General features: G+C 36.3%; 1 protein-coding gene across 1 annotated transcript; it reads right to left on the bottom strand.

Annotated features, from left to right (window-relative positions):
* Positions 1-1,071: 1,071 nt before the first annotated feature.
* On the bottom strand, positions 1,072-4,313 carry LOC104098172 (protein trichome birefringence-like 43). Its single transcript, XM_009604837.4, has 5 exons — positions 3,881-4,313; positions 2,705-2,879; positions 2,082-2,260; positions 1,556-1,714; positions 1,072-1,446 (listed from the first exon to the last, which is right to left on the bottom strand). Exons 1-5 carry the CDS (start codon positions 4,177-4,179, stop codon positions 1,152-1,154), a joined length of 1,107 nt encoding a protein of 368 aa, XP_009603132.1. The 5' UTR covers positions 4,180-4,313; the 3' UTR covers positions 1,072-1,151.
* Positions 4,314-16,889: the final 12,576 nt, after the last annotated feature.

The raw sequence follows: 16,889 nt of genomic DNA, 5'->3' as shown, positions 1-16,889 counted from the left end.
TTCTTAAAATATTGGAACCAAACCAAACTAATTAAGTCGTTTTTTATCGATTCGGTTTTTGATGGTTTTTCGGTTTTTTTAGTTATTTATCGGTTTTTTCTTAAATATGAGATATACACTACCAAACACATATTCCGGTGACTACATTTTCAACGTAACACTATCAAACCAATTGCTCTTTGAGAAATCTATCATTTACCAAGATATATTGATGATAATTGAATCAAATAGTGATGAATACTTTAAGTACTCAATTAAAAATCGATTATTTTTAACATGAAATAAATTCTTTTATATAGCAAAAGAAAACTACAAATCAAACTAGAATGTAAAGGCAAAGAATTAAATTATTATAATAGCAAACGACTAATATGTACCATAAAATTTAAGAAACTTTATATAAATATATATATATATATATATATATATATATATATATATATATATATATATATATATATATATATATATATATAGGTGTAATAATAAATTTAAATAGCTACTTCTATAGTCGGTTTGGTTCGGGTTTTTTCGGTTATTTTTTTATTAAAACCAAAACCAAATCAAATTTGATCGGTTTTTAAAATTCAAAACCAAAACCAAACCAAACCAAACCTGAAATATATCTATTTTTTTGGTCGGTTTTGTTCGATTTTTGATTTGGTTCGGTTTTCGGATTTTTATAAACAACCCGCTCCTAAGTCCTAATTAAAGAGTCGAATACAGTAAAAACGTCTTTACATTTGACATATGATGACGATATTGATCTAGGATAATCAGCGAGATGAAAATAGAAGAAAGCTAAAAGCTAATCTTTTGACTGTTGTCTAAAAAGCTTTAACTTTTCCAAATATTAAACCAAAAGCAATCCAAAACCCCAAGATTGTTGAAATAAAAAAAGAATGACAACTATTTTCTTGTCAAATAAATGGAAAATTTTAAAACCGCAAAATAACATTATTAAACGATTAAACCGATTGGAAGTGTACATTTCTTCGAGCTCGCACAAGTAACCAAATGAACAAATATTATTGAAATTCAACCACAATTACCAACACTATTAGATAGTAAGTACAATATAAATTTGTATTATAATTTTGATATAATTCTTTCAAATATTTTCTGAGTTCCTCAGTATAACAATTATCAATTTACATGAGATTAGAATAAAGAAGTTGATTCCAAGTATCAGGAATACCAGGAAGACACCAATGTGTACAATCCATGCCTTTATACCTAGGGCTTCCATAAATAGAAGGATGACCATCCACTCTATATTGTGACATTTTGCTTATACTCAGCAAATGAACTGGCTTTCCTGTTTTTCCCAACACTTGGTCCAACAGCATGTTTGCTTGAACTTTACTTCCATACCTTAGCTTTTTTATGGGTTTCTTTTCTCCCCAACATTGCATTTTGTTGGTCTTTCTCCCCCATTCGGTGGCACTGTTAATAACATTTATTAGACAAATAAAAACATTAGGATATATTACTCTAATGGAAGTTGGAGATTCTTATTTAATTCTGTTAAATAATAATAAATAAAAAAACTTACTTGCTGTGATCAGGGGAGATACCCTGGAAGAAGACCTGAACTTTCTTGAAATTAATGTTGTCGGAAACCCATCTACCCCATGTTACCAAGGCTTTTTCGTAAGCTTTTAAACGATCCATATCTTTGCGCACGTATTTCCCATCTTGAATCACATCCCATCTGCAAAATTTAGTACCATTTTTAGTATCTAATACATAAAATTCATTTAGCTACTTCTTATTAGTACTCATCTCGTTTTGAAAAAAAGGAATTTTTATTCAGTATAGCAGCCTCCCAAAATAATAGACGACAAATATATATCTTTTGTATATTGACGTATAATATACATATTTTATATCTACAGTGTACATTTTTGTATGTTTGATTAGCGGCTATAATTATAAATATATATTTTTTGCATACTTGGCTAAATTTGTTAAAAGACCAAAAACATAATGACAGGGTTCAGAGTGAAGCAAAATATATAGAAATAAGATCATATGATAATGAACGGACGAGTATTAATAACGAGAATTATATAACTCACGGTTGTTTTCTTCCAGTGTGAAGCCACCAATGCCAAGTATCAAAGATCAAGATGTCATAACCCATCCACAGCTTTGACGAACCTGCAACCGAGTCTAGCTTTAGCACTCTTTTTGATTTCTGCCTCACTATGTCAACCAGCAGTGCATTTCTCACGTAACTCACTGTCACTTGCTTCGACTAAATTCAATCAAACATTAAAATGGAGAGATTATTAGCAATTATAATCTATTTGACACTGACAATATTAAAAGCCAAATGTTAGCGGAAAAAAAGAGGATGGATGAATCCATAGGCCAAACTAGAGCTGGAGGCGGACCCGAGAGTTGACGGTCACGGGGCATCATTACGTTCAATATAAATTTATCATTGCTCATAAAGATTAGTATGATGACCTCCGTTAATATTTGCCTATTTTTTGAAAACATTTGCAAGTATATATATGTAGTTTTTGCCGAAGTTTCCCTATCTTGTTGGTCGACCTCCGACTAGAGCGGATTAGTGAGTTAAGTCGGTTCACTTATATGTACTAAAAGAGTTTAAAATATGTATATATAATATATCACATTTATTTCGAACAGTTCGACTCTAAAATCTGAATTCCCCTCAATATTGACGACTTACTGGTATAGAAAAAGTTGACATGAGAGCTCCATTTCTGGTGACATTGTAATATGCACAAGGGAAGGCAGAATGAAGCATGCAAGCCAAGGATTGCCATTGATTCAAGCTCAATGAATCTCCCACGAAAAGCACCTTCTTATTTTTAATTCTTCTCACGAAATCCTTTCCATCCCACCTACGTATCCAAAAACCCAAAGATAAAAACATTTTTGCTAATGTTTCATTGGATGTGCGTGTAATAAAAATATAGTACTATAATAAATGATCTTCACGAGATCACAAGATTAAATAATCTTCCATTCATTTAATACTCAACGCGGGAATACAGCAGTACTTGTCAGATTAATATTCATCAAGTTCACAAATGACAAGTAACTATATTACTAAGAAAGGAACCTTTTGTTTAATCATTTGCTTCTCGAATTTCAATCACTCATTTCATACAAAAATACCTAAATGGCAAAAGACACAATGCACGAAAACTAATATTCATATTATCGAGCAAAACCTGTCCACCCTAGATAAAACGAATATTTACAAAGCACGATATAGATGAGACAAACTTTGCCATGGTCCTAAGTTCTCAGAATTTTCGTTTTTAAGCTAAAAATTTGAATTTCTGAAAACACACAGTTTTCTTCCCGCCGCCCAAAAATTTCTTCTCTTTGTCTAGAAAATAATACTATAGGGAGTAATTAATTACTCTTTCCTTAGCCGGTAAAATGAATTACATAATACATACAACAGCTGCTCAACTGATTAATCTTTAAATAGAACTAACAAGATGCTCAAACATTTAGGAGATGATAAACATTTTTTGTCTGACGTTTCAAATTAAAGTTAATTATCATATCTACTATGGAAGTTTGATTTTTCATAGATAATCAAACAGTTAATAATGCTAACGATTTAGCAACCATTTTTGAAGCCGCCCCACAATATTTCAATTTATGCTCCTATCTATTGGAGTTATGATCTAATGAGGCTACTACGAAATACTGACGGGCCGCAAGCTCTACTATTCTAGTTCATAATTTCTCTTGGCTAAAGATTAAGAACTCAAGAAATGCTAAACAGTCTTATGAATACAAAAATGTATTAACATAACTGGATCCCAAAGAATTTCAATTGCACTCATATTCCTTACCAAAAGAAATGGAAAGATAGGACTGTTACCTGGTCAAGTCACAATTTCGCGGTTGCCATCTATACTCGAGATACGCTCTGTCCGGTCTGCCATTTCTTACACAATCAAACTGCTGTAAAAGGAATGGACAATCTTTGGCATTATAAAGTGGGTACTTATAATCTAAAACCCATCTTCCATCATACAAATCGCACTGTGCAGCCATATTTTTAGGTGGCAGCTTCTTTTGCTTGGCTTCTGCTAAATCAACATTATTGCTAATTAAGCAAATAATGTTGGTTATCACTACTATTTTCACAAACCAAGGGAAAAACACACAACCCTTCATGTTAGAAGTGAAGGGCAGATGATAGAGAAGAAAAAAGAAGCATAAGGCCAAGTTGCTACAGGTAATGGTGGAGGATTTAATGTGTGAAATTTTATGAAGGAAAGAGAATAATAATTAATTAATGAGTAAGCCATTTGTCTAATAAATGACAGCGCGCGAAAATAAGAAAGATATAAGGGAGATTTAACGAGGAAGGAGAGAGTGGTTTATGCGTGTAGGCAGTATGCACCACGTTCGTTAACTGCGAAATATTGGGAGTAAAATTGGCGGTTTAATTTGCTTTTTCCCTAACTGTAAAACGACGTTCATAATCCTAATTCCGGAGATTATGTTCAACAAATCATAGTGACTAATTACATGTATATGGTGAAAAAAATCTAATTACATGTATAGATATACATCATGGTTAATTTCTCAAAATCATGACTAATTATGGTAAAAGGACGATAAAGAAAATATAATTATTCACCAAGACAAAATTTACTCGACATTAAGATTCAAGACACGAGAAATCTTTTGTTGATCTTATTCAAATAAGAATGATCAAATACATAGACAATATTTAATTCCGTAGGAAATATGGGTAGGAAATATGGGTTCACCCTCATATTTCCACCCGCAAGGGGTGCTCTAAGGCTCATTAAATTTAACTCTAATATTTTCTATACTAAGACACTGTATAATTAAATATATTGTACATTCTCTTCTCCTAAAATTAGATTAGAATTTACATGCGATATTGGAATTGTTTTAACACACCGTGACAATCACCGTTGACCAATGACTCTAGTCACGGTTCGTTCAATCTTCCGCTTCCGCATCTACACAAGAACGAATAAGTTCTCGTTTTAAGATTTACGAGCTATCTAATCTGTTTAGATTATTGCGTTCCAACACATTCAAATATCTCGACTGCGATGTTCTATCAAACCTCCTTGTTGTGGCCAAACACACATGCAAGTACCTACGAGGACTTGTGAATAACTATTAACTAAATTAGATTTTCCTAATTATCTAAACAAGAATTAAACCTAGAAGTATTTAACTCTAAACTAATTAAAATAAAGAAAAAACAAATAGTGAACGTTGAACAAAAGAAGAGCAGATGTTTATGTTATCAATGCGATGAAAACGATCTAGAGTTATGGGATATCTAACAATCCTATTGTATTATTCAATTGAATTGACTAACTAATTTGTCTAGTTTATTGATTGACAGGGTTGATATTACTCATAAGAATCTGTCAAGTTCTTACTCGCCTATTCAAGCTAACCTAATGCCTATATGTCTATGGAGTTAGAATTAACAAGAACATATTTATAATTCATGTATATCAACCAAGCAAGCAATTAGGTATATGTCTATACTAACTACGAATCCGTTCCCCGATGCCTAGGTTCATGAACTTGCTCTACTCAATCCTATGTGCAATCTAGAATTCCCACTTTCGAGTTCAATTCTAGATTTGTAGATAGTATTCAATTGGTGATCAATCAATTAAATAATTAAGCGCAAGATTGAATAAATAAACCAATAATAAATCAAGAAAGCAAAATCAATATCTGAATAACAATAGTCATGAATGAACCACAACCCTAGAACGTGAAGTTTAGTTTCGCATCGATATGATAGCCAAACAACAAAACATACAAAGAACCATAAAAAATACTAAGTTTGGCGGAAGAAAGATGAAATTTGATGAATTTCAGCCTCTACGGTGGCTCTGTGCTCTCTCTTGGTCCAAAGTTACTCTAAAAACGTCTTCCCCTCCAAAATAGGTTTAGGACCTCTTTTATACAAGATGGGACCGTATATGGCCGAAATAACCATGTCCTGGGTGAAATAGAAAAAATACCGCCTGTAAGGTTCAAGCCAGCGCGAGGCGCATGCCCTAGCGCTAAAACCAGAAAGGTTTCTCGTTTTTTTCCCTCTTTCAATTTTTGCCTTAGCTTTCTATTTGGGGGACAAACACCAAAGGGTGTCTCCATTGTCTTCTTCCTTTATTTTTCTTTCTTTTTTTTCTTTCACGTTTTTTTTAGTTTTGCTCCAAATCTCTTTATCTTCACACCGTTTTATTCTCACACAATTAAAATTTAATATTAAGCATAAAATAATATAATTAACACTCAAAAGATGATTAAAAGTTCTAGAATGTGAGGCAACAATGATTAAATATATGTATTTTTGACCGAACATCACCACCCCACACTTAAACGTTGCTCGTCCTCGAGTCCATCAACAATTCACAATATTCTTGAGTACTTTATATTTACACATTTGAAGCACACCACATCAATGACCATGGTTGATAGCAACAATTAAAAGGTAGCATATGCAATCACTTACACTTTCCTTTACTTATGCCATTCTTAAAAAATATACATAATAAAGACAACGCGCTCATAATAATTCTAAGCTCAAAATCCGACTCAATGTCACAATGCATTCATGGCTTGAACACTCAACATAGTCGAGAAGCCTAATAACGTTACCTATCCCTCGTGAAACCATGTGCCCACATGACAAAATGAAAGAGAGTAAAAAGAATCCACACATTCGAATCTCATGCTCAAATATATTTTAAAGACTCACATATATCAAAAAAAGTCGCTCACTCTCACAAAGAAGTCATATGCATGCAAAAGGTATCATATGCTTGCCCTTAATGTAAATCTCTACTAATGTAGGTATAGATAATTAATTGTGTCGAGAAAATAAAATCAAGATCGAAAAATATTGCAACAATCGTAGTATTTTATTTTAAATATTTGAGTGTACAATCTCTATGAATCCTCTAATTCTTCTTTTCAATAATAAATAAATTCAAGGGCCTTTGAGCTTGATCTTGAATATGTGGTTATCGCCACGAACGATGGTCTTGTTCTTGAGCTTTAGCTTGGTTGCTTGAACTTGACCTTGATTTGTTCTTCGTTCTTGAACTTGAACTTGATTGCATGGAGCTTGAAACTTGTGGAGGAATTTGCAGTGTTTGATCCACGAGCTCTTTCTTGCTTCTTATTATAACTTCTGGTGTCTTTTCTGGGTTATGAATACCCCTATTTATAGTTGTGGGGAGAGAAGAATTATGATGAGAACAAATTCTTTCCGACCAATCAAATTGAAGTGTGACAAAGCCACATTTGATTGGCCAGAACATGTCACTTGTACACGTGATGCGATTTCATTGGCCATTTAATTTGGCTGGGCATGCTTTGTCATTTTGACACGTGGCATGATCCCATTGGTTCTTTTGTTTGACTTGGCGCGCCACGTCATTTGACGCGTGACGCCAAAATGGGCCTCTAGGAAGATGACAACTTGGGCTTAATGGAGTGGGCTCATCACTTTAGTCCAATCAAATGGGCTAGCCCAATGTATTAAGACTTATTTATTTAATCTATATATATTGGACTTATCTAATTAATTCAATTATATTAGCCCATAATATTTATTTGGACCAATATATCTTGAATTTAAAATATATTTCAAATTATTTTATGAATTTAATTTTAATAAAATTTATATGCCTACAAATGCCCCCTACTTCAAGACTTGTCAAGACATTAACTTTGTTAATTTCGAAGGCTAAGGCTAGACTTGGAGTATCAGTGAATTAATACACCAACCTTCGAAAATAACATTTTATTTCTTGCTAAAGTTGAGAGCATGTACTAACAGATTCTTAGCTTCAATTTCTTAAAGCTTGCACTAGTCTTATATGTTTGGATAAAGAAAACAAACTTAAATGGAATTGATTTTGCATTTGGATTGTCAAATGGAAATTGAATTTGGTTTCTTTTTGGCCTTTTTACACGCTGGCAACAATGTGGTAAGAACTCCACTTGACATATTATTGTCTTGCTAGGATTCCATCCCACGCCAACTCTAATTAGAGTAACTGTTGCCGCCCAACAATCCGAGTCCTTTTCAAAAACCAATTCTCGCAACGTCCCACATCGAAATCACTGTTTGACAGCCACCTTTTGTCATCTACATAAACCCATGCTCCCACGTTTATTAAGCATAGATTTGTAACTTGTACACCTGCTCGAATTCACATCTGGCAGGTAAAGTTTTTTTTTTTTTGGTTGCGTTTTTTTTAGTCTTTTATGTTTTGGTAGGTCCATCAAGAAGGATGTATTCTTGGTTAATGAGATGATACCATGCATGAAGAAGACAGTCTTAGGGTGTGAGGCATGTATACTGGTCCCTCTCCGAATATCGGAGAGATTACTTTTAAGGTGGTTCGACTATTGTCGAGATTACTCTCAATGTAGCTTGGCTATCAGAGAGATTACTCTCAATGTGACTTGAATATCAGAGAGATTTCTTTCAATGTATCCCGACTATCGGAGAGATTACTCTCAATGTGCCCCGAGTATCGGAGAGATTACTCTCAATGTGCTCCGACTATCGGAGAGATTACTCTCAAGAAATTTACATGTCCACCTTAAGATTGGAAAATAAAGTTTCCTTTTAAGGACAAACCCACGAAGAGGCCAACTTAAGGTGCAAAGGGACTTATATGTCCACCTTAAGATTGGAAAATTATGGTTTCCTTTTAAGGACAAACCCACGAAGCAGCCAGTTTAAGGTGCAAAGGGACTCATATGTCCATCTTAAGATTGAAAAGTTATAGTTTCAACTCGAAAACTTTGTGGACTTGACGGCATTGACTTGAATATTTGAAAACTTTGAAGATTTGGTGGACTTTGCAGACTTCAACTTGAAGAGTGGCGAACGTGAAGACTTCAACTTGAAGACCGACAGATTTGAAGATTTCAACTTGGAGACTTCAACTTGAATACTGACGGAATTGAAGACTTCAACTTGGAGACTTGGAGGGTTTAAACATTTCAACTTGAAGAGCAGCATACTTGAAGACCGGAGGACTTAAAGATTTGGTGAGCATGAAGATATAATAAATCTCTAAACTTTAGTGCAAATACTTGGTAGCCTCCTAAAATACTATACTCGCCCTATTGAAGACACTGGTTTATCATGAAGGGTTGCCCTCTCTAAGTCATATGATATCCAAAGTTCAAAAGAATGAAATTTCAGCTTAATTTTCAAGTGTTGTTTGAATGAATTACTTCCATCATACTTCATTTGGACAACGACTAGGGCAATATGTATCTTTTGAACTTATGCGACTGAACTCAGAATGAAACTCTAAGCTGCCTACGTACCTCGGTGAAGAGGATCAAGTCATACTGTAGTTCAAAATGGGTGAATATTTTTTTATTTATTTTTTATTTTTTATGTCCTAACTTTTGCTTAGGCCGCCCCTTTCGAGGTTTTCAACCTAGCAGACTTTTTTTTATGTCCTAACTTTTGCCTAGGCCCCTCTTTTTTTTGAGGTTTTCAACCTAGCGGACTTTATTTTTTTGGGGTGGGCCGTACACAGTTTAGACTCATGCGGACCAGGAGTGTAGGAACATGCAGTTTAGGCTCATGCGTCAAGGAGTGTTGCATCTTCAAGGATAATACTTCTTCAAAAACTTGCCATTGATATGGTCGATTCTCATGCCATCTGCATCAACTAGCTTGTAAGCCCCACTTGAATAAGTTTCTTGTACGACATATGGTCCATCCCATTTTGAAGTGAACTTTCCTATAGGTTTATTGGAAGTAATAATGGGTCTTCGTACGGCAAGGACTTGATCTCCTATTTGAAAGGATCTCGGGCGAACTCTTTTTTTGAAGGTGTGAGACAATCGAGCTTGATAACATTCAAAACTCTGTTAAGCTTCCAACCTCTTCTCATCAAGAGCCTCCAACTCTGCTAATCGAAGTCTAGCATTTTCTTCATCAGTGATACCTTCTTGAATAGCCAATCGTAATGAAGGTATTTGACGCTCGAGTGGCAAGACAGCTTCGACTCCATAAACGTGTGAATAAGGAGTCGCTTGTGTTGACGTGCGATGATTCATCCTATATGCCCATAGAGCTTCTTCCATACGGTTGTGAGCACGTGATTTTTGCCCGACTAAAATATTCCTATAGAAATTCACAAATAGAGTTTTTCTTAATTGTTTTTAGTTTTTATAGAATTTGTAGGAATTTTGGTTAAATATTGCTTGCATTTAGCTGCATATTTAATATTCTAAAATCATAAAAAAAAATACCAAAATGTCCAAAGTATTTCGTGCATAACATTTTAGGTCTTAATTGCATTTAGAATTTAATTACATAAGTTAATCGCATTACTTAACAAAAATAAAAAAATATTGGACATTTTTACATTTTTAAGTTTTCAGTTGCAAATTAGTAATTTTTTTAGTCTTAAGTTAATTAATTATTTTTATGTTAGAAATAGATAATTTAATTAAATTTATTAAGATAAAAAATCAAGAAAAAAAATCTCTCTTGGGCCACCATATTCAGTGGCCCAATTCCCCCGAATTGTCCAGTTCGCCCAGCCCAACACTTCAACACCTGAACCCGTGACCCGTCCAAAGCGGCCGACCCGCCCCACTCCCTTCTTCAATCTGAGCCCTCCAACCCATCCCCATCCAATGGACACAATCAACTCCCACACCCCATATAAAATACCAATTATAACACCCACCAAAAAAAAAACCTAAACCTAATCCTTCAATCTCCCACGGCACCCCCCACCCCTCCTCCACCTCTCTGCTGCCAAACGACCCCCCGAACCCAACGAAAAATCAACACACTCGCCTCACGTGCTCCCTCATCTCTCCTTTTGCCACGTAGCGTAACTAACTCTGACAACGGAATTATTCCTTCCGGATTTTTGAACATTTAGATTTTTCTTTTGAGGCGGTTTTTAGATGAATGGGGGCCATAGATTGATTGACAATCGATCCATGCCTTTCATTTGTCCCAAAAATTGTCCACACAAAGAGTTGATGATTTTCGGATTTGGAAGGAGGGCAGTGCTATATATATATCTGAGGTCTTGAGGAAGAAAGGGGGTGAGAAAAAATCAGAGAAAGTTTCGGTTAAAGATTTCGAGGACAAAATTTCAGAGAGTTGGTTTTAATCGATGAGTTTCTTCTTTTCGTTTTTTTAGTTTCACGGATACAAAAGGGAGTAAGAAAATTTTCAGTTTAGTTTTTGGTCTCTTCCTTGTTTTTTTTTCAAAAAAAAATCTGCAGTCATTCTCAAAAGAAAAATAGAAAATTCCCTCTTATTTTTCATTTTTCTGCTCTCATATCATACTGTTTTGGAGCAATTTCTGGATTTCGGGGTTAAGTCTGAAGCTGTTGTGAGCTAGTTTGTTACTGTTGCTTTGCTCCTTGCTGTTACATCTTCTCAGTTTCAGAGCTTTATTTTCTTTTAGTCTAAATCTGCTGTGAACAGGTATGGAGTTGAACACCTGTTTTATCCTTGAATTATATATGAAAGTTTGGAAGCCATCTGCTATTATTTTGGGTGAAGTGCAGCCATGAATTTTGTTTTATCTTTGATGTCAATGTTCTTTTTCATTGTGTTATGTATATGGTCATTAGCTTAGCAAGTTTGAAATTCGAAATTAAATGTATGTATTCATCATTCTATCCACATAGTGGTACAAAGTTGTAATAATGTTGGGATCTTTGCTTAACATAATTTAAAAGTGAACTACTATAAGGCTCAAAGATTTTGTTGTTTGAGTGTTAGCAGTGATTTTAATGCATCATCCTCTATTATTGTGCTTATAATTTTATAGTGTTGTTCCAAACATGGATTTTAAAGTTAATAAATTGGGTCATATAAGTCAATGCAAGGTTTACTAGGAATGTTTTGGGGTCTGCATCTTTTATTGATACAAATAATAGGATTTAGCTATAATATCATTTTCGTTTCCTTCATTCTTTTCGATTTTTATTTTTTAGTTTCTTTTTGGTTCGTTTGTTCTTATCCATATATCTCACTTATTAGTTATTTGAGACCAAACAAGCTGTTGGAAGATTTAATCTTATTGCAGTATATGTTCCAGTTTTATGTTTTTTTTTTTTTTTTTTTGCTAATTCTTGGCACAATTTCTTTCATATGTATTTGGCTTACTACATTATTTTGCTGTGCTATTGAGAACGTGACATTTAGTGTCTTTGGATTTTTTTTTTTTTTTGAGTACTAACAAAATTCCAAGCAAGAGCATTTAGATATTAGTCCATCATTGCTCCAGGAGTCGACCCATTCTTCTACATTGATTTTCATAAGTCACGGCCTAGCAATAATCTCAAAATAGTTTAGAAATAATTCATAAATATCGTAGCTTGAATTAGGCGCGATTAATAAATTATCGCGGCCATGGGTACCGTTCCCATGGCATGGTTACGATATGTAAATCCCATTCGGGTGTGCATTTCATGTGACCCGACCATAACTCTAAACCATAATAAAATAAGCATGTCGTAACTCGCGGGTGCATTTCATGTGGCGCGGTTTGCGACGTGTGCCAAAGCGACAAGTGTACGACATCGTGACTTGTTTCAAATAAATTTCATAAATATTAAAAGCAGTCAGAAAGCTAAAAAGCACAATAGATTTTAAATCAGATAATTAGGCCGATTATTGATAGTTGAGCGACCGTGCTAAAATCACGGAATTCGGAAGTGCCTCACACCTTCTCCCGGGTTAACAGAATTCCTTACCCGGTCTCCTGTGTTCGCGGACCATAAATAGAGTCAAATTTCCTCGATTTGGGATTTAAAATAAACCGGTGACTTGGGACACCATAAATTATCCCAAGTGGCGACTCTGATTTAATAAATAATCCCATTTCGAATATTGTCACTTTAATTGGAAAAACTCCCTTATCCCCTACCCGCCTTCGGGAAAAAGGAGGTGCGACAGCTCTGGCGACTCTGCTGGGGACCGAACCCAGAATCTCTGGTTCAGGGTTCAGAATTCGAGCTTAGAATAACTGTTATACTTGGCTTTTGTCTATTATCTGATTTTTACGTGTTTGAACCTAATGTGCTAAATGCCGCTTTTTACCGCTTTGATATTGTTTGAACTGTATATAAATTGCTACGAAACCCTCCTTCTCTCTGAGTCTTCTAAATCTTCTGGGGAGCGTGCGCTTCGCGTGGCTTCTTTTCTGTTAGAGTCATATCTTAATTTTAGAACGAGGTTCAGACAAGTTGCAAAGCCGGTGAAGCTTCTGTATTCCCGGTACGCTGCCCCCCCTAGCCCGAGTTGTCCGCTCGGGTAAGCCAGGTCTAGAACAATACACCCAGGATTTAAAACATAGAATAACACAGCCTCATGCCGGATCCCTAGTAGGCACGTTTGCTTGCATTACGTGCATTTGACTTAGGGGACTCAACACAGGGGTTGGGTCCGTCTAGGATAGGTGCACCCGAAAATTAAGAGACCATCATGATGCATCCTTTACGTGCTACTTGTGCATTAATTTGCTTGGCTTGTATGTTGACCGGTTTCTAGAGTAAGGAAAGAAAATCAAAAAAAAGAAAAAAAAAAAGAAAAACCAAGAGTGAGGTAGGATAGAAAAATGCCCGATTTTGATAATCCTGATATTCAAAAAAAAATCCCGTTGCTCTACCAAAAAAAAAAAAAGACAAAAAAAAAGAAGAAAATCATTTCAAAACAAATCATATCTTTCTGTGCATCAAAATTGACCGAACTACGCGGGTTTGATTCTCACCGGATGTGAGATACGTAGGCAACCTTCATCGGGTCCGGCCCCGTTTTTGCAAAAATAACTAGAAAATATGAAAGTGCATCATTTTGTCATAAATAAATTTAGGGGATGTCACTTTCTGTCCAAATAGCCAGAAACGTCCCGACGGGATGCAGGAAGTTTATTTTACCAGAATAGCCACCTATGGCTCTTTTTCTAATTTTGGCCACTTAGCAAGCACAACTTTAAAATCTTCATTTCTTAAGGGCTGAAGGGCCGTATTTGCAAAGGTGGCCTTGAGTTGTTTGAGTTTTATTTTGCACAAATAATCTTTCTTTTGGGGCCAAAAATAAAAATAAAAATCAAAAATCACTTGTTTTTAATCGGTCGCCTTAAATAAAATATGCAGGATGAGCACTGTTGAAAATATACCTTTTCGAGTCATAGACGAGATTCCACTAGGACTCCATATGTGGTGGAACGACCTGGGGGAGGTCAGCAAGCGTTCTGTGACAAAGGCTTTAGGTGGGCTCACTGGTCTTCTGGAAATTAAACCAAGGGTTGATATAATCGAAGCTTTGATACCGTTTTGGGACCCGACACACAATGTTTTCCACTTCTCATATTTCGAGTTGACCCCTACACTAGAGGAGGTAGCAGGTTATGTTGGTTTCGAAGGGAAGTTAAGGCATCAATATCCAGTAGCACCAAGAACTGTAACCCCTCATAAGTTTTTGGACCTCCTCAGTATTAGCCGGCAGGTTAAAGATGAAAATTTAGCCGGAGGATTCTGCACATTCCGTTTCTTATACAGCCGGTATGGGGACCCCCACGGATTTGAGGCTCCGGACACTGGTTTGAATCATCAGGGAAATAAAGACAAATGGGAAGCACGTAGGGGTCTGGCCTTTGTGGTGGCATTTTTAGGCACTCTGATATGCCCAAGGAGTGACAAACATATAGAATTGGGGCTTGCAGGAGTGGCCGACTTTATGGTCAAAAGGGCCAATGGCACTATCATACCGATGATTCTCGCAGAAATTTACCGAGCTTTAACCGCTTGTCGAGCCGGGACAAAGTTTTTTGAGGGTTGCAACTTGCTTTTACAAATGTGGTTGGTAGAACATCTTTGTCATCGCCCAGGTTACATGAACTACGGTCTGACCGGACTCAATTGCATCGAAGAATATGAAAATCGATTAAACGGTCATGAGTTTCCAGAAGGTACTGAGGCATGGTTCGCGTATTTGGTTTCTTTAAACGCAAATCGAATTGAGTGGGCTTTTGGTTGGCTCCCGGTCGACGAAGTTATCTACATGTCCACCGGAGTGTGCTTTCTTTTATTAATGGGTCTTCGGAGTATTCAGCCATATGCCCCACATCGGGTCCTACGCCAGTTGGGCAGATACCAAACAATCCCCTATGACGAAGATTTGAGTCCACATGTTATTGAAATATGCCCGAAAGCCATGTTTCCAGAAGAAAGGGTTCGCCAGATTTGGCACCAATGCAGGTTCCTGGAACCACAGACTCAAGTACGAGATTTGTCCATAGGTGAAGTAGGATCCAACTACGCCACGTGGTACAGGAAAAGAAGTTGGGTCGGTCAAGAGCCAGAACAGCCCGCCAAAAGGCCCCATGTCCAACAATTCACCGATGGAGCACGAGAGCAATGGGTTTGGTTGGCTAAAGAAAAGGAATACCGAACTACTATAAACAAGCTAGAAGAACAAATTGAAAAAATCAAATTTGATAGTAGTTTGCAGGCAGCTGAAGATGAAGGGGAAAAGAAGAGGTTGGCCAAGGAAAATGAAGCCCTTCGAGCCCAGATCCAGAGAATGAAAATAGCCGCCGAGACACCAGCAAGAAGTGAGAGAAATGAGAAAATTATAACCAACCTGAGGCGGAAAGTGCATGATTATAGTTTTGACTTGACAAAGGCCGAAAGGGACTTGTTCAATGCTCAGGCAAGGCTGGCGAAAGGTGCGGAAGAACACGCTAGATTAGCCCACCAGTTGAAGCAGAAATATGACAAAGAAGTAGCAATTTTACAGAAAAAGCTGGTTGCCTTGGAAAATGAAATGATCAAGCAAACAAAGGATTTCAAGACAGAAAGAGAGCATTGCTATGCACTGATTTACCAACTACAAGAAAGCCTGAAGCAGTTACAAGACCAAAGCAACACAGATACACAAGTGTTAGAGGCTCGGGCCCAGCAGATTGGACGTTTGCTTCAAGAAAAGGGTGTCATCAGAATGAGGATTAAAGAGATAGCTGATTATGTTGTAATGAAATGCCATGAATGTGAAGACATGACCAAGTCTATGTTTTTTGCTTCTGTAATGACATTCGTCCGACAGGTGATGGTTGACCTAGACCGCCTTCAAGAAGATATTGCCCGCAGGCCCGTGCGGAGACCGGCTGATGTCCCGCAAGCCTCCGGAGTACCAGTGGAGGCTCTTATGTATTTTTGATTTCCTTTAGTAGTCTGTATTTTACTTTCTCCGAGTCTTGTTCGTCTTTGTCAAGGTTGTCTATTACTTTATTTCGAGTCTATAGATTTTCCTTTTGCAGTCATCGCTACTTTTAGTCCTTGTAATAGAAAATCCAAAAAGATGTCTTTTATTGATGAAATAAATTATTTCGTATCTATTTCTCTGAACTACGTAATGATCTGATTCATGCGGCGTCATGATACGTAGGCAATCCCCATAGGATTCGATCATATTCTTAAAAGAAAATAGAAAATAAAATAGAAAAGAAGAGAGAGAAAAAGAGAGAAAATGAGGGAAGAAAGAAAAGAGGGGTCGAACTAAAGAAAAGAGGAAAGAATAAGTATTAAAAGAGCGAAACATAGCAAAGGAGAGAGGGAAAATCAGGATTGGAGAATTTGGAAAAGCCGGGATGAAACATACGAGCCGTCGCAAAGCATTTAGGAACGTTAACTGCTCAGGTGCATTGCATACCCAATGTGCGATTAACTATCTGTAAATTGCTTTTAAAACTGACCAAGTTTTTGTGTGCACACAGACAGGTTTTGTTTTAGGTGGTTAGTTTGTTGGCATCCTGGCAAGTCACCCTTATAACACCAGATCAAAGTGCAAGGCAGTC

This window comes from Nicotiana tomentosiformis, chromosome 7, assembly GCF_000390325.3.
Source record: "Nicotiana tomentosiformis chromosome 7, ASM39032v3, whole genome shotgun sequence".
Lineage (NCBI taxonomy): Eukaryota > Viridiplantae > Streptophyta > Magnoliopsida > Solanales > Solanaceae > Nicotiana > Nicotiana tomentosiformis.
Note: the sequence above shows the minus strand (reverse complement) of the source record. Positions and strands in the feature narration are given on the sequence as shown.

Excerpts from the sequence above, each read along its gene's own strand:
- LOC104098172 (XM_009604837.4), bottom strand. The coding sequence starts at position 4,179 with ATGAAGGGTTGTGTGTTTTTCCCTTGGTTTGTGAAAATAGTAGTGATA. Across the intron at positions 2,261-2,704 it reads TGTCAACTTTTTCTATACCA|TCGAAGCAAGTGACAGTGAG; the intron begins GTAAGTCGTCAA and ends GATTGAATTTAG. Across the intron at positions 1,447-1,555 it reads ATCTCCCCTGATCACAGCAA|TGCCACCGAATGGGGGAGAA; the intron begins GTAAGTTTTTTT and ends TGTTATTAACAG.